Source organism: Osmerus eperlanus, chromosome 3, assembly GCF_963692335.1.
Source record: "Osmerus eperlanus chromosome 3, fOsmEpe2.1, whole genome shotgun sequence".
NCBI lineage: Eukaryota > Metazoa > Chordata > Actinopteri > Osmeriformes > Osmeridae > Osmerus > Osmerus eperlanus.
In genome coordinates, this window is record NC_085020.1 from 5,489,985 (window position 1) to 5,511,253 (window position 21,269).

The 21,269-nt window shown below is 47.0% G+C and overlaps 1 protein-coding gene across 1 annotated transcript in view; it reads right to left on the reverse strand.

Annotated features, from left to right (window-relative positions):
- Positions 1 to 21,269, reverse strand: part of LOC134016980 (titin-like) — a 154,155-nt gene that overhangs the window by 52,777 nt on the left and 80,109 nt on the right. Inside the window, exons 112-158 of the mRNA XM_062456226.1 lie at positions 21,094 to 21,245; positions 20,835 to 20,982; positions 20,524 to 20,701; positions 20,267 to 20,388; positions 19,884 to 20,171; positions 19,474 to 19,770; positions 19,167 to 19,353; positions 18,905 to 19,020; positions 18,497 to 18,796; positions 18,036 to 18,335; positions 17,821 to 17,926; positions 17,518 to 17,714; positions 17,082 to 17,387; positions 16,691 to 16,969; positions 16,283 to 16,582; positions 15,856 to 16,158; positions 15,125 to 15,658; positions 14,669 to 14,971; positions 14,241 to 14,540; positions 13,805 to 14,101; positions 13,409 to 13,693; positions 13,031 to 13,324; positions 12,625 to 12,924; positions 12,138 to 12,446; positions 11,768 to 11,970; positions 11,228 to 11,657; positions 10,804 to 11,112; positions 10,426 to 10,607; positions 10,191 to 10,320; positions 9,785 to 10,084; positions 9,358 to 9,675; positions 8,977 to 9,273; positions 8,516 to 8,815; positions 8,106 to 8,420; positions 7,686 to 7,900; positions 7,389 to 7,539; positions 6,951 to 7,232; positions 6,428 to 6,730; positions 6,030 to 6,332; positions 5,607 to 5,888; positions 5,170 to 5,469; positions 4,754 to 5,059; positions 4,357 to 4,665; positions 3,958 to 4,239; positions 3,546 to 3,845; positions 3,138 to 3,431; positions 46 to 3,003 (exon numbers count right to left, since the gene is read on the reverse strand). Coding sequence (XP_062312210.1) covers positions 46 to 3,003; positions 3,138 to 3,431; positions 3,546 to 3,845; positions 3,958 to 4,239; positions 4,357 to 4,665; positions 4,754 to 5,059; positions 5,170 to 5,469; positions 5,607 to 5,888; positions 6,030 to 6,332; positions 6,428 to 6,730; positions 6,951 to 7,232; positions 7,389 to 7,539; positions 7,686 to 7,900; positions 8,106 to 8,420; positions 8,516 to 8,815; positions 8,977 to 9,273; positions 9,358 to 9,675; positions 9,785 to 10,084; positions 10,191 to 10,320; positions 10,426 to 10,607; positions 10,804 to 11,112; positions 11,228 to 11,657; positions 11,768 to 11,970; positions 12,138 to 12,446; positions 12,625 to 12,924; positions 13,031 to 13,324; positions 13,409 to 13,693; positions 13,805 to 14,101; positions 14,241 to 14,540; positions 14,669 to 14,971; positions 15,125 to 15,658; positions 15,856 to 16,158; positions 16,283 to 16,582; positions 16,691 to 16,969; positions 17,082 to 17,387; positions 17,518 to 17,714; positions 17,821 to 17,926; positions 18,036 to 18,335; positions 18,497 to 18,796; positions 18,905 to 19,020; positions 19,167 to 19,353; positions 19,474 to 19,770; positions 19,884 to 20,171; positions 20,267 to 20,388; positions 20,524 to 20,701; positions 20,835 to 20,982; positions 21,094 to 21,245 — 15,270 coding nt within the window. The remainder of the gene's footprint in view (positions 1 to 45; positions 3,004 to 3,137; positions 3,432 to 3,545; positions 3,846 to 3,957; positions 4,240 to 4,356; positions 4,666 to 4,753; positions 5,060 to 5,169; positions 5,470 to 5,606; positions 5,889 to 6,029; positions 6,333 to 6,427; positions 6,731 to 6,950; positions 7,233 to 7,388; positions 7,540 to 7,685; positions 7,901 to 8,105; positions 8,421 to 8,515; positions 8,816 to 8,976; positions 9,274 to 9,357; positions 9,676 to 9,784; positions 10,085 to 10,190; positions 10,321 to 10,425; positions 10,608 to 10,803; positions 11,113 to 11,227; positions 11,658 to 11,767; positions 11,971 to 12,137; positions 12,447 to 12,624; positions 12,925 to 13,030; positions 13,325 to 13,408; positions 13,694 to 13,804; positions 14,102 to 14,240; positions 14,541 to 14,668; positions 14,972 to 15,124; positions 15,659 to 15,855; positions 16,159 to 16,282; positions 16,583 to 16,690; positions 16,970 to 17,081; positions 17,388 to 17,517; positions 17,715 to 17,820; positions 17,927 to 18,035; positions 18,336 to 18,496; positions 18,797 to 18,904; positions 19,021 to 19,166; positions 19,354 to 19,473; positions 19,771 to 19,883; positions 20,172 to 20,266; positions 20,389 to 20,523; positions 20,702 to 20,834; positions 20,983 to 21,093; positions 21,246 to 21,269) is intronic.

Below are 21,269 nucleotides of genomic sequence, written 5' to 3' on the forward strand. Positions count from 1 at the left end.
CCTATGAATAATGAATACAACATATACAGTATTTTGAAAACATACCAATTGGATCTTTGGCTGCCACTGGTCTGCATGGTTTGCTTGGATCTCCCAGTCCAACCTCATTTTCTGCTTTGACACGGAACTGGTACTCATGATTAGGGATCAATTTGGTCACTTTCAAGCGTCTCTCAGAGATGGGACTCTTGGTAACTGGGACCCACTTAACAGCTCTTTTCTCTTTCCTCTCCAGGATGTAGCCTGTGATGGACTTGCCACCGTCATTCTCAGGAGGAGCCCAAACCACAGTCATCTCCTCCTTGCCAATCTTGGTGACCTCAGGTGCCTCGGGGGGACCAGGCCTGTTGAACTGAGTCCTGGCAGTGACGTTTTTGCTCTCAATAGCTGGACCGGTTCCCATCTTGTTCTCTGCTCTCACTCTGAAGATGTACTCGTTTCCTTCCACCAGGCGAGTGACGTTGCAGTAGTTGGTGACGACTGAGGCAGAGTAGGTGGACCAGACCATTCTCCTGGTCTCACATTTCTCCAGAATGTAGCTGTCGACCTCACATCCGCCGTCATCCTCTGGGGGATCCCAGACCACTCTGCACTTGTCTACAGAGATACCTGATACCTTCAGATCCCTCACGGCTCCAGGGATGTCAAGAACATTGACAGAAGCATATGCAGTGAATGTTCCTGCAGAGTTGGTAGCAGTGGCCACATACTTTCCAGTATCTGAGCGCTTAGCTTTGATCATAAGGAATTTGGAGTAGTCTGCGCCAGTTTCTATGGTGATCCTGGGGTTGTCTCCTGTGGACCTGTCTTTTGCCCATTTCACCTCAGGCTGAGGCTTTCCTCTCAGGCCTGCTTCAAACCTGATGGAATCACCAGCCTTCACCACAAGAGTGCCAACCATCTTCATGTCAAGCACGGGTTTCTGAATATCCTCCTTCACAAGAACATCTCCAGTCTTTACCCAGGCGCTCTCTCCACCCTCATTGCAAGTCTGCACTCTGAACTGATAAATCTGTTTTTCTGTGCATTTGTCAGCCATGAAAAATGTGCTAGTGAGAAGATCAGGGTTCAATTCTTCCCATTGTTCGGCATCTTTAGTCTTAAATTCCAGGTTGTATGAAATGTTGGGGCTACCTCCATCATAGTCGGGTTTTCTCCATTTCAGGAAAACATGGTTCTTTCCGATGTCAGTAATGTGGAAGTTCTCTGGCTCGCCAGGCTTCTCAATGGGGTCAATAGCGAGGATTGGTATTTTTGTCTCAGTGGTTGGTCCGAGGCCACATTTGTTTGCAGCACAAACACGGAACAAATACTCATGGCCCTCCAAAAGTTTGGCTTTAACCATGCGGTTTGAGCAATCTGAGGAGATCATGGACCACAACCTCTGGCTGGGTTCACGACATTCAACAATGTAATTGGTGATCTCCGAGCCTCCATTGTCCTCAGGGTTATCCCAGTTTACCATGCAAGATGATTTGGTCACATATGTTGACTTTAGGTTCTGACAGTGTCCAGGCCTGTCCAGAACATTCACAGTGATTGTAGCTTCGGCCTCACCACTATAGTTGTTGGCCCTCAGAATGTATTTGCCGTGGTCTCCCCTAGTTGCCTCTTTGATTTTCAGTTGAACAACAGGTAAGTTGAGAATAACAGTTGTGCGCTTCTCCGTCTCCAGCACAGTCTCGCCCTTCTTCCAGGTGATCTCAGGGTCAGGTCTGGCTTTCACATAGCCAATAATGTTAATGTTGTGTCCGACACGGACAGTCAGACGGTCACGGCATGTAGCATCCATTTCAATCTCTGGAGGGATGAGAATATCCTGTGCAACAACGGATTCAGGGATGTCTCTTGATTCTCCATCTCCTATCATGTTGCAGGCCCTGACACGGAATCTATATTCTAGGCCCTCTTCCAGACCTTTCACTGTGTAGGCACACAGTTTAATGTTATCATCCTTGTTCACTTTCTCCCACTCAGGTGCACCAGCTTTCTGTATTTCAACAATGTAGCCCAGGATGGGACTGCCTCCGTCTTTGTTTGGCTTAATCCAAACCAGCTCTGCATTTGACTTGCTGTAGTCCTTGACTCTAGGGTTAACTGGAGGTCCAGGGACTGTGATTGGACGACATGGTTTGCATGGGTCTGAGGAAGGAGACGGTCCACTGTAACCAGTAATGTTTTCAGCGAAAACTCTGAACTCATATTCATTTCCCTCGAAGAGCCCCAGTACTCTGTATCTAAGATCCTTGCATGGAGTCTTGTTGACACGGATCCATTTTCCACCCTTGTGTCGACGCTCGATGATGTATCCACTGATGGGACTACCACCATCACATAGTGGCATGGTCCAACCCACAGTCACAGCATCCTCTGCTATGTCTGATGTGTTTGGTTTGCCTGGATGTGCAGGTGCCTCAAACGAGTGCTGTGCAACAGTTGGTGCACTCTCAAGAGGTGCACCAATCCCTATCTTGTTTTCTGCACGGATACGCACCACATACTCAACCCCCTTCTGCAGACGGGTTATCTTAAGCTGGGTGGCTGTGCTGCCAGAGCTCACACCTCCCCACGTCTCCTTCTTAGACTCTCTCTTCTCAACAATGTAATTTATGACAGGACTTCCACCATCATCCTTAGGTGGACGCCAGTCAATCTCCATGGAATCAGGGGTTACCTCCAGGATGTTAACTGGTCCAATGGGAGCAGCAGGCACATCCAAAACAGTCACATTCGGAGCGAGGGTCTTGGTACCAGCTGGGTTGGACACAGTCAGGAGATAGATGCCAGTGTGGTTTCTAGTGCATTCATTGACACTCAGGACAGTGGAGAAGTTGTCAGTGTCAACCTTGATGTTGCCCTCTGTGGTGATCTCTGTTCCATCAATTGACCATTTGGCAGTAGGTACCGGAATACCTCTCATTATGGCTGGGAGTCTGATTGTGGTTCCTGCCTTCACAATAATGCCCTCAATAAGCTTGGCATCCATCTCAACAATAGGAGCCACTGTAAAATATAGACATACCAATTTTAGACACACAAGACAGTTATATGACATTACGATGCTATTTCAAACTCTGTAAAAGCATATAACAGGACTAATTCATCAAATCACATGTGTTTTGAACAGTATATCTTACCCAGTTTCTCCTGGCAGAGGACGGGTAGAGTGGTGTCAGGCCTGCTCAAGCCGACGGCATTCTCTGCTCTAACACGGAACCTGTAGGTCTTTCCTTCCTCTAAACCAGTCACATGACTCTCAGGGATGCTGACATTCTTGAAGATAATCCAGTCTCTCTCTCCTTCCTCTTGGTACTCAACCAGGAAGCCTGAGATGTCGCTTCCACCATTGCGATCTGGCCAGTTCCAAACCAACCACACCTCTGTCTTGTCCACATCAACATGATGCAAGTCCTTTGGTGGTCCAGGTGGGACTGAGGAGACACAAACACAACATAGTTCAAGTTGGTTATATGAAAATACAGAAGGGATATTACACTGGTCATTTACCTTACAATACATTTTGGCCTGTATGCTCCGATACTCACAGAGAGGGTTCATGGCCTTGACAGCTTTGGTGGTTTCAATGTATTCACTCCTGCCAAACTGATTCTCAGCGGCCACACGGAAGAAATAGGAGGTGCCCTCCATCAGATGTTTGGCCATCATGCTGCGCTTCTTCGAGGAGGAGCACACAGGCACCCACTGTGGGGCTGCTGCATCCTTCTTCTCCACCACAAAGTTGGTGATTCGAGCTCCACCATTGTCTTCTGGGTCCTTCCAGGAGATGTAGGCAGAGTCGCTCCTCACCTCAGAGATCCTCAGGTGCTGGATAGGGCCAGGTTTGTCTAAAGGAGTGCAAAGACATTTTTTTATTAAAAAATAATTGTTATGCTTGTTGAAATTGTAGGTCCAGATCTCCCTGGAATCTCTTTCTCATCGAGTCAGTCAGAGGCTTACCCAGGACAAGCACGGTGCAGGTGGCAGTCTTGGAGCCAGCTGCGTTTTCAACAGTTAGGGTGTAGTCACCACAGTCATCACGGTTGCAGTAACGCATCTGCAGCTTGGTTCCTGTCTGGTTGACCTCAATCTCAGACCTGGGAGGCACGTCTGCCTCATTCTTCTTCCAGGTGACCTTGGGGAAGGGGATACCCTTGATGCCAGCAATCAGGCTGATGTGGGTTCCTGCCATGGCCTTGATCTCACGGGCCATACCAGCATCAAGGAGGAGCTCCGGGGGTTCTGCAAAGGATGCGAATTTTAACAAAATGCTCCACTAGTGAATACGAAATACTATTATGACAGATACCATAAAAGAACCCATGTTATGATATAAATATGAAAAACAAAATGACTCACCAAGCCTGTCCATTGCTCTGACTGGCTCTTTGACGTATGCTGCTTCAGACTCTCCAGCTGCATTCACAGCCGTCACTCTGAAGCGGTACAGGGACCCATCTTCCAGGTTGATCACCTTGAACTTGGTCTCCTGGCAGGAATCTGGAGTTTGGTTAACTTTTTGCCAATCCTCATCTCCAGCTTTCTGGAACTCCAACAAGTAACCGAAGATCTTTCCCCTGCCGCAGTCCTTAGGAGGTTGCCAGGACAAAGTGACAGACTCCTTGGTATTGTCTATGGCCTCAGGGAGCACTGGTGGGCTTGGAATCACTGTGGAGTGATGAAACAATAAGACTGTTTAGAATTTTTCAAACGGGAAAATTCTGCGTGAAATTAAGGAGTCTAAAATGTCACTTACCAATTGGATCTTTAGCGAAGATAGGTTTAGACGAAGGGCTAGGATCGCCAACTCCAACAACGTTTTCTGCCATGACACGGAACTCATATTCACATCCCGGGAGGAGGTCTGGCACCCAGTACTCTGGTGTGGGGAATATGCGGTCCTTGCCAGCACGTATCCACCTAGTGGACATTGTCTCCTTCCTCTCAACGACATAGTTGGTGATGGGCTTGCCACCATCAACTGCAGGGGGGATCCAGGTCAGCAAGGCAGTGTCCTTGAACATCTCCTTCACTACAGGCTGTGTAGGAGCATCTGGAACCTCTGAGATGGGGAAAATTGAAAGAAAACAGATGGTTATTTTGGTGGTTAAAATAAAAAAACTAATATCAAATATCTCCCCATGTCCACTCTTATGAAATCTGCTAACTTACTGAAGACATCCTTAGCCTTTGTCTCAGCAGACAGCAGTGGGTTGCTGATGCCGTAGATGTTTTGAGCGCAGATCCTGATGATGTAATCTCGTCCCTCAATCAGCTTGGGAACCTTACAAGAGGTCCTGGTACATGATGATGTAACAGGCATCCACAGGTCTCTGTTGGTGTCTCTCTTTTCCACAATGTAGGTGGAGATAGGACAGCCGCCGTCATCCAGAGGAGGGTTCCAGGAGATCACCATGTAGTTCCTGTATACCTCGTCAAACACGACCGGGCCCTCTGGAGGCTGGGGCCGATCTGAGGAACCAAGGAAGGACTAATCAACCACCCATATCTCAAATGTGATGTTCATTCTCGAGTAATCAAGATTAAGGAAAGTAGAGACCCAAATAGGCATATCAAATACCTGAACCCTGCCAGCTTTAGTGACTTACCAACAACTGTGACGTTGCAGAATCCCTTGCGTATTCCAGTGATGTTCTCCACAGCTACAGTGTACTTGCCACTGTGTTCACGCTTAGCCTTGCCGATGGTCAGGCACAAGGTCCTTGTGGTGTTGGTGAGGGAGACGTCATCCTCAGCCTTTAGCTCCTCATCGTTCTTGGTCCAGGTGATGGTGGGTGCTGGCTTGCCTGTGTAACGACCCTGAAGAGTGCAAGCATCTCCAACACGCACAATAGTTTTGTCTCTGAAGTCGAGGTCCAGAGTTGGAGGTTCTGGTGAGGGACAAAGACATGGTCAATTGTTGTTGTGGATTTTACATTTCCGAAATATTTCACATTTATAATTGTAAGGATGTTTTAACTTCTATTATTCAGTATATTATAAGTGTAACACAGTTGTCCATTGCAACTTACCAAGTTCGTCCTTGCAAGTGATGGGCTTGGTGCAGAAGGAGGGCTTGCCCTGACCAACCTGGTTCACTGCGCTAACGCGGAACTCATGGGTGGAGGCTTCCTTCAACCCCACGTAGGCGAACTTTCTGTCCATCAGCGGGTCCTCTGAAATGCGTGAAAAGTTGTCCTTTCCGATCAGACGAGCCTCCAGCACGTAGCTGGTGACCTCAGCACCACCATCGTACTTGGGCGGTCTCCAGGCAACGCTAATGGAGTCCTTCTTGATAGATGTGACTTCCAGATCCTCAGGACGCTCAGGGACCGCTGGTGAACAAACACAACATTGACACCGTTGAACAAATGATCCATATTAAATTTCACAGGAAATACACCTATTGCGTAATGGTTGAGGAACTCACAGATGGGATCTTTAATGAGGACCATTTTGTCTGTTTCGATGAAAGGACCCATTCCAATGATATTCTCAGCAGCAATTCTGAAGAAGTAGCCTTTAAGATCCAGCAGACCCTGGACCACAGCATTGTGGCGGGTAACAGTGTAGGAGACAGAGGTATAGCCCATACGGTCTGACTCTCTCTTCTCAATTATGTAGTTGGTGATGGCAGAGCCACCGTCGTCCGCAGGGGAAGACCACGTCAGCTTGCAAGAGTCAGTGGTGAGATTTTCTCCACAGAAGGGCAGACCCACTGGGCCAGGAACATCTAGGAGACAAATAGTAACATGAGTTAAGTATAATTCAGCCAATTATTTATCACTGATCAACATACTTTCATTCTGTCTCGTGGTATTAAACATAAATTTAAAAAGGTAGTTAAACTCTTCTTTCACACTTAACATTATCCTATCAGGATACATCAAACATGTACTGTTTACATACTACAGTCTATAAAAAAATAAAATATATATACTGTGTCCACTTACCCAACACTTCCACAATAACAGCCTTTTTCCTTTCGCCTCCTTCATTCTTTGCAGTCAGTGTGTAGATGCCCTGGTGGTGTCTCCTGCAGTTCTTAATGACCAACGCAGAGCTGATGGATGTGGTCTCCACAGCTGCCTCTTTAGGCAGATCCGTGTTATCACGGTTCCAAGTGATCTCTGGAACCGGCTTGCCAGACACATAGGCAATGATACGAATCGTTCCACCAGCATGGACCACAATCTTCTCCTTTACTGTGGCGTCCAGGTCTACCTCTGGGGGAACTAAATTAAAAGGAGATGGTAAGGAGGTTAGACTGTATATCTATACTATAGGTGACTAATGGAACATGTAATACTGTAAAGGTGTTTGTGTGATCTACACTTTTAAAATGTAGCAAAATGGACGATTACCGTTTGTGTACCTTAACTGTCACTTACTTGTTCTGTCTTTGACCTCAATGACTTCAGAAACATCTCCAGGATCACCAACTCCTGCAGCATTCACTGCTCTCACTCGGAACCGGTACAGACCCAGCTCCTTCAGCCCACTCACCACAAACTTGGTTCCTCTAATCTCCTTATCTTTGGCCTAGAGTAGGAAAGACAGTCAGTCAGTTAAATGCGCATTTCAGTATTTCTGTGCACTACTTCCTGAGATTTGCATGAGTAATCAAATTACTGAACAATCGTAGGTCGCTTGCTTTAGAGAGGGATAGTTTAATAGGGTGTGTTTACCTTTTCCCACTCTTCTACTTCCACTTCTTTCTCCTCTCCATCATCCAACATTGCCTTAATCTCTTTTTCTTTCTCTCCCTCTTTCTTTTCTTCTTTGAACTCAACAAAGTAACCAGTGATCTTAGATCCACCATCGATCAGAGGTGGAATCCATTCCAGATCTACGGTGGACTTGGTCCAGTCTGTCACCTTGGGTGTTGGAGGTCCAGGGGGAGCTATAACCAGAATCAAAATGACAGAATGTCATGTCAGAGGGCCAAAAATCATCTTTCACACAATGATGAGAGAAAAATAGTTTTTGTTAAGAAATATATCCTGTGCTATTCTCACATTCATCAATCTATAAATGCCTAGATAATGCATCATGTACCAAGACAGCACATTGTATAAAGTATCCTATATACACTGCATTTGACCTACCAATGGGGTCTCTGCAGAGGATAGGGTCAGAGGGCACACTGGGCAGGCCACACCCTGCTGCATTGATGGCAATGACTCTGAACTGGTAGAGTGCTCCTTCCAGAAGACCAGTCACTTCGTGGTTGACACCGAGAGGCGAGCTCCTGATTTGGTCACGGTTCACTTTGGTCCAGCGCTTGCTTGCGGTCTCTTTCTTTTCCAGCCAAAAGCCTGTCACAGATGATCCCCCGTCATACTCTGGCTCCTCCCAGTTGACGATCATGGACTCCAGGCATACGTCTGTGACAGTGGGTTTCTCACACTGGCCAGGGACAGCTGCACAGAGGGGAAGATTGGCAAATAAACGCGTTGGTTTGATAAAGTAATTCATGTAAGACAAGCTGTACACTCTGTGAACACATTTAACTTACTGAAAAGATTCCTGGCTTTCTCAGGCTCGCTCATCAGTGGAGGTCCAACTCCAAATTTGTTCTGAGCCATAATGCGGAACTCATACTCGTGTCCCTCTGTTAGCCTCTGGACGATGTAGGCACACTCTTTAGGGTCGTTGGAGACATGAACCCATGACTTCCTGCTCTCCTCACGCTTCTCAACAACATAGTTTGTCACTTTGGAGCCGCCGTCATCCTTGGGTGGGTTCCATGACAACCCAATCCTCTCTGCAAACACCTCAGTGAACTTGATAGGTCCAACAGGTTGTCCAGGCCGCCCTGCAAAAAAAGAAAAAAAAATACAGACAATAGTTATAATGTAATCTTCATCAAAATAAATATATTAGTATGTCATAAAATTACACTGTTTAGTCACCAGACACAGTCATATTATTTTAGTATCATAAACATTAGCTATGTTCTGAAGGCAGCATACTTACCAAGAACAGTGAGTTTAATATCCTTGCTGGCTGTGCCCAGGCTGTTGCTGGCAGTGATGGTGTAGAGGGAACTGTCATCTCTCCTTGACTGCTGGATCAGCAGTGTACACTTGTCGTTAGACACCAACTTGTTGACGTGCTGATCATAGTGAACAGCAGTCTTCTCCTCTGGCTTATCCAGGGCGGCCTTCTGCCAGGTTAGAGTTGGGAAGGGACAACCCTGGATTTTGGCTACAAGGCTGACATCACATCCCTCCTCTCCGTCCAGGGCCTCTCTTAACTCGATAGATGGAGCACCTAGAAAATGGAGAACATAAAAAGTCAGGAGTCTGACACTGAAATGTATGAGCTCCAATGTCAGATTCAAAAACTGTCACTTACATGTCTGGTCCTTGATGGCGAGTGGTCCAGCTGTGGCAGAGGGCCTGCTAAGGCCTGCCTCGTTCACAGCCTTGACTCTGAACTCATACTCGCCACCTTCCTTCAGGTCCTCTACAATGAAGGTCAGTTCCTCCACATCACGTTTGTTGCATTGTTTCCACGTCTCCTTCTCCTTGCCACTGGTGTCCCAGCTCAGGCGCTCAATGATGTAATGTTTGACAGGAGCACCACCATTGTTCTTGGGAGGAACCCAGGTCAGTGTCACGGTGTTCTTGGTCACAAGGTTGACCTTGACATGGGTTGGAGGGTCAGGGGGGTCTGAAATGAAAGACGCATGGTTTCTTGTTACTGATAAGCACTTAAAGCCAGGTTTTGTTTGAAACAAGGCTGAGTGTTTATCTGAATGATTCAAATCTGTGCGACTTACAGATGGGGTCTCTGGCCCTGGCAGGCTCAGTGGTCACAGTGAAGGGTCCGAAGCCCAGGCGGTTCTCAGCCCGCACGCGGAACAGGTAATCCTGTCCCTCCAGCAAGTCTGGCACCACAAAGGCCTGGCTGGCACACGCAGGGTTAACTGTGGTCCAGGCTTTGCTGGTCAAGGTCTTCTTCTCAATGAAGTAGCTCTTTATTCTCTCACCACCATCATTATCTGGCAGCTTCCAGATCAGCCTCATGGTTGCCCTGGCAATGTCTGTCACTCTCAGCACCTTAGGAGGTCCAGGTACGTCTATACACAGGATGAAGAGACGTTTACATTTCTGTAACTGACTGACTGACTGACAAGAAGAAAAGAAGTGAAGAATCCTAATGTAGTAAATCGTGGAATAACGTACCAAGGACGTTGACTCTGACATTGACGTGTTTCTGTCCGGCTTTGTTCTTGGCTGTGATGGTGAACCTGCCAGAGTGGTTCCTCTTGCTCTCTGGGACAGTGATGACTGAGGTGGTGTCAGTAGACTCAATCTGAAAGAGAGGGAAGAAACTCATTAGTTGCGGAAATTAAACTACTAGAACAAGATACATTTTGTATATGCTACAGTGGCTTCAGATGTTTATCCCTGATCTCACCTCTGAGTCCACAGGGAGTATGTGGAGGCGATTCTTCTTCTCGGTCTTGGCTGGTCCCTCAAACTCCCAGGTCACCTTAGGAACAGGTCGTCCCTTGATGACAGCTGGGATTTTGAAGGGAGCACCAGCCCGGATACATAGCAGGTCATGAGCGCTCACTTCCACAAAGATCTTAGGCTCCACTGAAAAAAGGAATTTTAAAAAGTCAGAACTTTAAAATAATACAGTTCCATCTTGTCAGATATCCTCCTTACAGAAGATAAAGATGGAAATAAACATGGTTCTACATCATTTGCAGTGTGATGATTGTATGTTAATTTACTAATCACTATTGCCAACATTTCCAAAACAGTTTTAAAGTAAGCCAGTGTGGCTTACCGTGAACCTCCTCCACCAGGATCTCAGTGGTCTTGGGGCTTGGATCTGACTCTCCAATGTCATTGACAGCAATGATTCTGAAGCGGTAGAGTTTCAGCTCCTTCAGGCCTGGCACAGTGAATTCTGTGGTGGGGTGTGGGTTTTCTGGATCAGTGAGTCTGGACCACTCTGTTGTCCCCTCATCTTGAGCTTCAATAATGTAGCCCTTGATAGGGTTGCCTCCGTCCTTCTCAGGTGGAGTCCAGGACAGGGTCACACTGTGCTTTGTCTTGTCTGCCACTACTGGAGCAGCCGGCATGCCAGGAGGAGCTGGGGGACACAATATATGCCTGGTAAATACAAACAACATCCTTTAAAGGCACAATATAAGTCCTGTTTTGTTGTAATTTCAGTGGGCCTTTTATAGAGAGATGTCCCCACTTACTTATAGGATCTACTGCGAAGGCCGAGTCTGAGGGTCCACTTGGGGGTCCAACACCGGAAGAGTTGCAGGCCATGACACGGAACTCATACTCCAGGCCCTCATTTAGACGAGTCACCTGGAACTCCCAGCCCTTCAGGCCTCTCTTGGTCACAGGTGACTTATTGACACGTGCCCAGTAAGAGGAGCCCTTTTCCCTCTTCTCCAGCCAGTAGCCACTGATGAGAGAGCCTCCGTTGTCCAGAGGCGGTTCCCAGGTCACCACCATGGAGGTCTTGGAGTACTCTGCAATGGTGGGCTTTTCTGGGGGACCTGGCAGACCGAAGGGATCCTTGATCAGGACCTCCTCTGATTCACAGGCATCACTCTTCCCATAACGGTTCTCTGCTCTGACGCGGAACTGGTAGGAATTGCCTGTTATAAGGTTCCACACCTGTATGAAGAACATGATGACAGTTCATATTTATTAAAGATCCAGTGATTTGGGTCACATTTATAAACAAGTGAATCCAGAATTAGAGACAATTATGAAAGATAACGAACCCCAAATCTTTTCTCTATGATGCTGTTTGTGACCTCCACCCAGTCAGAGCTCTCTTCTGGGTTCTCTGTGTTGATGTCCTTCTTCTCCACAATGTAGTTTGTCAGCTCACTGCCACCATTGTCCAATGGCGCCTCCCAGTGGAGGTAACAGGACTCAGCCCTGATGTTGGAGACTTCTAAGTTCCTAGGTGGCAGAGGGCGATCTAAAAACAACAGAGAACAATCATCATTAGCCTCCTGATAACCATACAGCTGTGGCCTAAGCAAGGGTCGTTTTAACAATAAATATTTCAAAAATGAAAACTTGAGTTTCTCAACTCTTTATGGTTTTATGGTCACTAAATGCCAAAATAAAAAATATAGTACTCACCAAGCACCATGACGGTGATGGTATGACTAGCATTTCCCAAGCGATTGGAAGCTGTTATGGTATAGGTTCCCTTGTCCTTCCTGGCAGCAACAGGAATGCTGAGTTTGGTGTCAACCTTCATCCTGTTCACTTCCTTTGTCTCCATCAGAAGTGTCTCAGTGGGCTCCGCAATGATGACCTCATCCTTGGACCATTCCACCTTGGGCGGAGGGAGACCAGTAGCCTCAGCTGGGATCTCAATAGGCTCTCCCTTCTTAACTGTGATGATGTCACCCTTGAAGACCTTCAACATTGTCACAACGGGGGCCACTAAAATGAGAAGAGAAACTCGGTGAGAAATCACAGTGCATGATGTTTAAGACTTAAACACGTCTTTGCCAGGTCCAATCAAGATGTAAAGGGGTTTGACTTGACTGATACTTCTGTTGATACTCCTGTTTGTCCCAAAGGACAGTCAAAAACAGATCAAGGCGTGTAGAGGACATACCTTCATCATCCTGAATCACAACCGTCATTGTGATGGAGGCCTCACTCTCTCCGATCAGGTTGACAGCCTTGGCTCGGAACTCATACAAAAGCAGCTCTTCGAGACCCTCTACTTCCATGGTGAGAGCAGTGCACATCTCTTTGTTGCAAAGCTCGAATGCCGCAGCATCCTGCCTCTTCTTCTCAACCCAGTAGCCAATGATTGGACTACCACCGTCATTACGGGGAGGTCTCCAGGCCAGACTGAGGGAGGACTTGGTTCTCTCTGTGTAGTGGAACCTCTCAGGGGCGGTTGGTGGACCTGTGGAAAACAGGGTAACACCATTACATCCACCTGTCCAGTCTTCCCGTACTATAACATGTAAAGATAATCAGGTCTGTAATAAATGGGCTGACATTGGCCTTACCTTGAGGATCAATTGCTTTAATCGGGCCCAGGTCCACAGGTGGTCCACAGCCAAACTTGTTCTTAGCAACAACGCGGAACATGTAATCCTGTCCCTCAACGATGCCCACAATCTCACACTTAGATGAGGGGGTCTCAATTGGCTGCCTCCATGTGTGCATCTTTGCGTCCTTCCTCTCAATAATGAAACCAGTCAAATCACTGCCACCATCATCATCAGGGTCGGACCAATTCAACATCATCAATTTACGAGTCACAACCACTGGCTTCAGGTCCAGTACAGGCCCAGGTACATCTATGAAGAGAGGGGAGAATGTTTTAGCACATGGTTAATTTACGTTTTAATAAGAAATGGAGGTAGGTTTCCCAAGATACTCACCCATCACTTCAACCCTGGTCCAGGCAGACTTTGTTCCACTGGGATTGGAGGCAGTGATCTGGTATTTGCCAACGTCCTTCCTCTGGACGTTCTTGATGCGAAGAATGCTCTCCTTTCCAACGTTCTCCACCTCAACGCGCTCTTTCTCTGGAGCTCCGTCATCTTTGGTCCATTTGATGTCTGGAGGAGGTCTGCCAGTCACATGGGCAGGCAGAGACAGTGTCTCTCCAGCTCTGATCACAACACCATTCTTCACTGTAAGGTCTAACTCCACCACTGGGATTTCTGCAAGACAAAACAATTTGTCAGCCATCTGTCTTTGTTAAGACTGCATCCATATTCAGAACTGGACATCCAATCTGTGTTATCTGAGGTCGCCTGAGCCGAGTAGCCTACCTTGAGGGTCCCTGACGAAGACAGCCTCTGTCACCCCAGGTGTTCCCTCTCCAGCAGCATTACAGGCAATCACCCTGACAATGTACTTGGCGCCCTCTCGGACCCCAAAGACCGTAAAGGTTCGGTTCTTCCAGGGCCTCTCAGTGGAGCGGGACCAGTCCTTGGAGCCAGCCATCGTCTTGTCAACGTGGTAGCCCAGGATCTCCCCTCCACCATTGTAAGTAGGAGGATCCCATTCCACATCGATAGAAGACTCTGTGGTGTCAACCACTCTGGGGAAGGGTGGTCCAGGAGGCACTGTTGGGAAAAACAGAATTAGGATTCACACATTGGAATGCTACCAGAATCTCTTTCACGTTTCAGTCCAAGTGACATTCAAAGATTATATTCAGGTGTATGGGGTTAGGTTTGGATGATAGAAGTTTGTCTGACTTACAGATTGGCTCCTGTGCCGTCTTGGGTTCCGAAGGGACACTGAACTTCCCGGGGCCAGCCTGGTTCTCAGCAGCAACTCTAAAGATGTAGGTGAGACCCTCCAGCAGACCTTCCACGTTGAGCTCCATGTCTTCTATGATGTTGCGGTTCACCCTGGTCCAGTGGCTGCTGTTGATTTCCCTCCTTTCCACCCAGTAGCCCAGGATGGGGCTGCCGTTGTCCTTGGGTGCGGTCCAGGTCACCAGCATGGAGGTAGCAGTGATGTCCTCTATTTCAGGCTTCTCAGGAGCCTCGGGGGGTTCTGAGGTAGATATTGTTCATTAAAAATATTAAGCAGATGATTTCAAGAAATGACAAACACGAAACCACAAACACATTCTGGAATTGTAGTCATTATGACTAGTAGAACGCATATCGAAATCACATTACCGAATGGATTCTTTGCGATGAGTGGCGCAGAGACGCAGGGTGGTCCGGCACCAAACTTGTTCTCGGCTGTGACGCGGAAGATGTACTCCTTCTTTTCAATCAGCTTTGTCACAAGGTACTTACACCCCCTAAGTGTTGAGGTCACAGTAACCCAGCCAATCTCCATCTTGGAGTTGTCTTTTTTCTCCAGGGTGTAGTTTAGGATCTCACTACCACCATCATCAAGAGGGCGATTCCACTTGCAGATAACTGTGTTCTTTCTCACTTCCTCAAACCTGAAGTTGACAGCAGGTCCAGGTGTATCTAGTAATGGATGGATGACATTTTTTTTTTAACGATTGACAACTTTTTAAAATAATAATTTAAAGTTAAGAAATAAAAATATTGTTTGAATTTTGAATTGTAAATGTGTATACCCCAGTAATACACAGCAGTATAAAATAGTGGGTATCTCACCTAGTACGTTGACTTCACAGGTGGCAGAGGCCACACCATGATCATTCTCCACCTTGATGGTGTAGACACCATGGTCACCTCTTATTGTCTCCCTGACGATAGCACATGACTCTCCCCTTTTACGGTCATCAATGGTCAAACGCTCATTGAGGGTTGGGTAATCTGGCTCCTCGGACTCAAGAGCAAGCTGCTCTTCTTTTTTCTCCTCTTTTTTCTCCTCCGCCTTCTCCTCTGCCTTCTCCTCTGCCTTCTCCTCTGCCTTCTCTTCTTTCTTCTCCTCTTTACCCTCCTCTTTCTTCACCTCCTTTTCCTTGGCCTCCTTTTCTTTCTTTTCTTTCTCTGTATCTACCTTCTTGACAATGGGTTTCTCCAGTCTCTTCCTGAGGGCTTCAGGTCTGATGATTTTATCATTCCACAGCCAGGTGACGGAGGGGGCGGGGGAGCCAGAGATACAGGCATCCAGGCGGATCTCACAACCTCTCTTGATATTCAGGCCAGACTGCAGATTACCACTCAGGAACACCTTGGGTGGTTCTGGGAGGATAAAACAACCACATCTTAGGATAAAATACATGCGTGCCATAGCACTTCAAGGTACAATAACTTTATAATGTTACCTATTGCAGCTTTCAATTTCTAAATGGTGCTTTGTTTTGATTGAGGTAGATATATTTCAGATGTGTGTTGCAAATGGTACCGTCTGTATATTTGTTGGTGAAGTGTATTCTTACCAACGGCATCAGAGGCCTTCACCATGGGAGTGCTACGAGATGGGTCACTGACTCCAGCTGCGTTCTCTGCTATCACACGGAACTGGTACTGCTTTCCATCACGCAGACCCCTGACTGTGTACGACAGCACGGGGACCAGGAAGTCGTTACACCTCTCAAATTTATCTTCTCCCTTCATCATCTTCTCCAGGATGTAACCCATGATCTTACAGCCACCGTCATACATTGGAGGCTTCCAGGTCAGTGTGATGGTCTTGGCAGTGGGGTTGTGTGTTTCAACGTCAACAGGTGGGTCAGGGCGTTCTGAGAAATCACAGAAAATGCAATCACAAAAGAATACCAGCAACTTGCAAAATTACAGAGAGATAACAAAGAGAGTATGAAAATGATAGAGAAATAGAGACAAAGAAATATCTATTTTACTCACGTTTCTGATCCTCTGCGATAACAGGGTTTCGCAGCTCAATATACTCTCCTCCACCAATCTTGTTGACAGCTTTGACCCGGAAGTAGTACTCTCCGTTGGGGATGAGGTCTTTCACGGGCCAGCTGACCTTGTTTTCTCCGGACATCATGTTGACGTAGGTCCTCCTGCCAGCTTCCCTGCGCTGTAGCACATAGTGGAGGATGGGGCTTCCTCCATCATAGTCTGGAGGGTCCCAGGACACCTTGCAGGAGTTCTTAGTGATGTCAGTGGCAATAATCTCTTTGCATGGAGCAGGAAGGCCTGTGAAACAGAAGTTCATTTATTTAAAGTTTAGCATTGCGGGGAGGAAAGAGTTATTATAAGACATATATACGATGGACCTGATGTAACTTTGTCAAAGTCACTTACCAATGACTTTAACATTCATGGTCCCACTGCAGGTTCCAAGATTGTTCTCCAAGGTGACCTTGTACTGGCCAGCATCAGCGTGCAGACAGCTATCAATCTCCATGTGGCAGGATGTGTACTCTGACCTGAACGTCAGTCTCTCATCAGCCTTCATCTCCTTGCCATCTTTGTGCCAAGTGATCTTGGGCTGGGGCACAGCTCTGAAGGGAACTGGCAGATGCATCTTCTCACCTTCCACAACCACCAGATCCAGGGTCTGGAACTCCAGAGTTGGGTTGCCTGAGAGTAACAATAAAGCACACACGTCAGTATGCCACATGTCAATTACATAACAAGATTCATATTAACATGAACGCATCAGATGATCATGAGATATTTCAGGTTTACTCACAGTCAGAGTCCTTGGCAAAGACATTCTCCGATATGTCAGAGGGCTCACTGATGCCAACAGAGTTGATGGCCCGGACCCTTATGACGTACTGTTTCTCTGGAACGATACCCTCTTCTACCCGGAACTTCATTTCTTTGACGGGTCTAGAGTTGACCCTCATCCACTTTTCGGTGCCAGCCTCGCACATCTCAATATGATAGCCAGAGATAGAGGCTCCGCCTGTCCTTTCAGGGGCCTTCCAGGCAATGGAAATGTAGTCTCGGCTGGCTCCAGTCACATGAAGCTCAATGGGAGGAGAGGGAGGACCTGAGGTTTGAACAGAGTGATACCGTTAATATCAACAAACGTGGCCAAGTGGGCTGCTTCACTGTGAATAGAACTTTCAATGGTAGTTTTATCAACTTCATTCATTAAAGACCATTTCTCAAAAACACACCTGTAGGATCTTCAACTGTAAGGATCTCAGTAGGTTCACTGGGATGTCCAGCACCAGCCTCGTTTTCAGCCCGGATTTGGAATTGAACCTCAGTTCCCTCAATGACGTCAGTTACCCTGTACTTGCAGTCAGGTCCGGCGGTCTTGCCACACTTCACCCAGCGGGTTCCCAACTTCTCTTTCTTCTCAAGGGAATACCTGATGGAGACATTATGCATCTCAAGCTTGTGTAAAGCAACGTTTTGATGCACACAAGTGGGACAATTATGACTTCATGTTTCCTAATAATTTGAATCCATCATACCTCAGTATGGGTCTTCCACCGTCATTCTGTGGAGCCTCCCACTGAAGATCAACGTGTCTCTTGGACACACTCAGCACTGCCACATTATAGGGTGGCCCAGGAGTAGCTAGGGGAGAAGAATCGGTGCCATGCCTTTAAAACAGCTGCATCTCCTGAACGCATACCTCTAAAGGCATTATCCTAAGTATGCTGCTACATAGAGATTATGAACTTACTGAAAGTGTCCTTAGCCAAAATGGAGTCCTCCATTTCACAGAATCCACTTTGTCCAACAGCGTTCTCAGCAGCCACACGGAATACGTACAGGGAGCCCTCGTTTAGAGGAGTCACAGTGTACTTGGTCTCCTTTACAGTGGTGTCTACTGCCTGCCAGCCTTTACGTCTGACATCCCTCTTCTCAATTACGTAGTTGGTGACAGGAGACCCTCCATCTCTTTCTGGAGCAGTCCACTTCAGCTCAGCGCTATTCCTGGTGATTGTTACCACCTCCAGCCAGCGAGGGGGAGTTGGTGGGTCTAGAAGGGTTATAAACAGGGTCATGTCAAGTAAACTAAAACAGGCATTGGGACCTCACTGGACAGAATAATCTGGTCCAATATGATAATCGTTGATGCAGTGCGAGACCCAGCGTTTGATAAACTACCAAAGTGACACACAGTAAAAGTAGGTGACTTACTGAGCCTCTCTTTGCAAAGTACGGGGTCGCTAGGCTCGCTAGGTTCACTCTCTCCAGCCGCATTGACAGCCCTGACCCGGAAGGAGTACTCCTGCTTTTCCATCAGGCCTTTCAGGAAGTGCTCCAGAATATTGATGTCTTCAGCAACACGGATCCAATCCACCGTTCCACTCTTCAGCATTTCAATAATGTAGGACTCAATCTTAGCCCCTCCGTCATGCTCAGGCTTGGTCCACATCAAAAAGGCTGAGGTTTTGGCCACATCCTTGACCGTTGGCTTACCAGGAGCCCATGGAGGGTCTGGAAGACAGGAGAAGGTGGAAATAATTTTATGTCATAATGTTGTGTTTGTATTCATTGTTACATGCAAGTAAATATTAGTCTAATTAAGTTGTATGGATGTTTTACCAATTGGATCTTTGACTAGGATCAGATCTGTTTCCTTGCTAGGCTTTCCAGGTCCAGCCAGATTCTCAGCCAGGACTCTGAACTTGTACTTCTTCCTTGTAGGCAAGCCTTTCACTCTACAAAGTACGGGGGGAAAGTATAAAAAAATGTCAGGATTGATCTGCTTCTACAGCCCAATCCAACTTTAAAATGTACAAGTGTAGCTTGAAAAATATTGTCATTATTTCACAAACTACGGTATATGTGCTCTTGGCAAACCTACCTGAAGGTAGTGTCCCTAATGGGAAGTTTGTTGCATCTCATCCATCTGTCAGTGTCAGGTTCTAACCTCTCCACCCAGTAGCCAGTGATAGGACTACCACCGTCCTCCTCTGGCTCATACCAGGTGAGAGTCAGGGAGTCCTTGGCAATGTCAGAGGGCTCGAGCTTAGTGGGGGCCCCAGGGGTGTCTGGAACAAGATAGGTCACACACAGGTTAACACCAAAAACAAATTTCCCAAACAAACTTGTGATTTATTATCATTGATGATTTATGTCATGTTATTTCTTATATCAGGCAGAGAACCTACCAAAGGCATATCTAGCGATGATTGGAGCATGTTCAGCTGCTGCGCCAATTCCAAACTGATTCTCTGCAAACACCCTGAAAACATACTCCTTAAAGGCCACCAGGTTGACGGCCTTGTAGGTGGTCTGTTTGACAGTGGAAGAAAGCTTGTGCCAGATCTGGCTGTCTGCAGCTCGCCTCTCCACAATGTAGTTGGTGACCTTTGAGCCCCCGTCATCTCTGGGAGGGTTCCATGCAAGGAAGCAGGACTCATTGGTGATCTCAGAAATGTCAAAGGCAGCAGGAGGACCTGGCTTATCTGTTGAATGATGAAAAACATTCGCTGATGACATATTCGCATTCTGCCATGGTGAAAAGATCACATAGAACATATGATTTTGATAGTGAAGTCATTTTTAAAGTATCCTGTACCAAGAATATTGACATCCACAGTTGCAGCTGCACGACCACTGCTGTTGACTGCTTCAATGATGTAGGTGGCTGTGTCCTCTCTCACTGTCTTTGCAACAGTCACCATAGAGTGACCAGGCTTGTCAACAATAGACACTCTGTCATCTGTCTTCAGGGCCAGGTCAGCCTTGGTCCATTTCACTTTAGGTACTGGCTTTCCAAGCACATCAGCTGGAAGCTCAATTCTAGCTCCAGCCTTGACAGTCAGTCCAGCAAGTAGCTTCACATCAAGCAGAATCTCTGGAGCCTCTGTAAAGCACAGTGAACCACAGTCAGATGGCTGTACAAATAGCTATACACATTGGTCCATTTAACAAATAATGGGTTTTCAGTAGTCAGCTTACCTTTTGGATCCACAGCCAGGATTTCATCTGTGGCCTTGCAGGGTCTGCTGGCTCCTAGTCTGTTCAAAGCTCTAACACGATAGGAATACCACTGTCCCTCAGTCAGACCAGTTACCTCCAACCTAGAGGATCAGTGGAAACAGAAGACGTGTGTCTTAACTCTTAGTTCTTAAAAAAAAAACTCATAACAATTCTCCCATTGTTATAAAATAAAGTTTACATGTGTGACTTCAAAACGTCTAAAAGTCTGTACGTACTTGAGTTCTGCTACAAGATCGCCACAGGGCTCCCACTTTTCTGTGCCACGCTGGCATCTGTCTACGTTGTAGCCTCTGATACCCGTGCCACCATCATATTTAGGGGGCTCCCAGGTCAGGAAGATGCCATGAGCAGACTTGTCCCTCCATCTCAGGTTCTCAGGGGGGTCTGGCACAGCTAGGAATAAACAAGGAAAAGATGTATTAGCAAGATGCACACAAATCAACAAAAGCTGTCCGAAACTGATGAACAGTGTTGATCTAATGGACAGGGTGTGTACTTTAAAGTGCTACGGTACATGAATACTTACTGGCGGGAGAGGACACATTGACTGGCTCGTCAATGTAAGCAGGCTCTCCTGGGCCACATTTATTGCAGGCAGTAACCCTGAAAAGATACTCCTTCCCCTCAACAACATCAGTCACAGTGAACTCCTGGTCCTGAACGCCAGTTATCACCTGGGAGAGACATAAAGGACTTTATTAGAAGTCAGTGTGTTACAGGATTCAAGTCTGTTTCAATACATATCTTTATATAGAACTCTGAAGGCCCTTTTTTCCCCTCCATACCTTCACCCAGGTCTTGCGGGACACATCACGCTTTTCTATCTGGTAGCCAGTCAGAGGGCTTCCTCCGTCATGCTCTGGTGCCTCCCACATCAGGTGCACGTGTTGCCTGGTAACTTCTGCAACCTTAAAGTCCTTGGGCGCACTTGGAGATGCTGAGTGGACAGAGAAATTAGTTT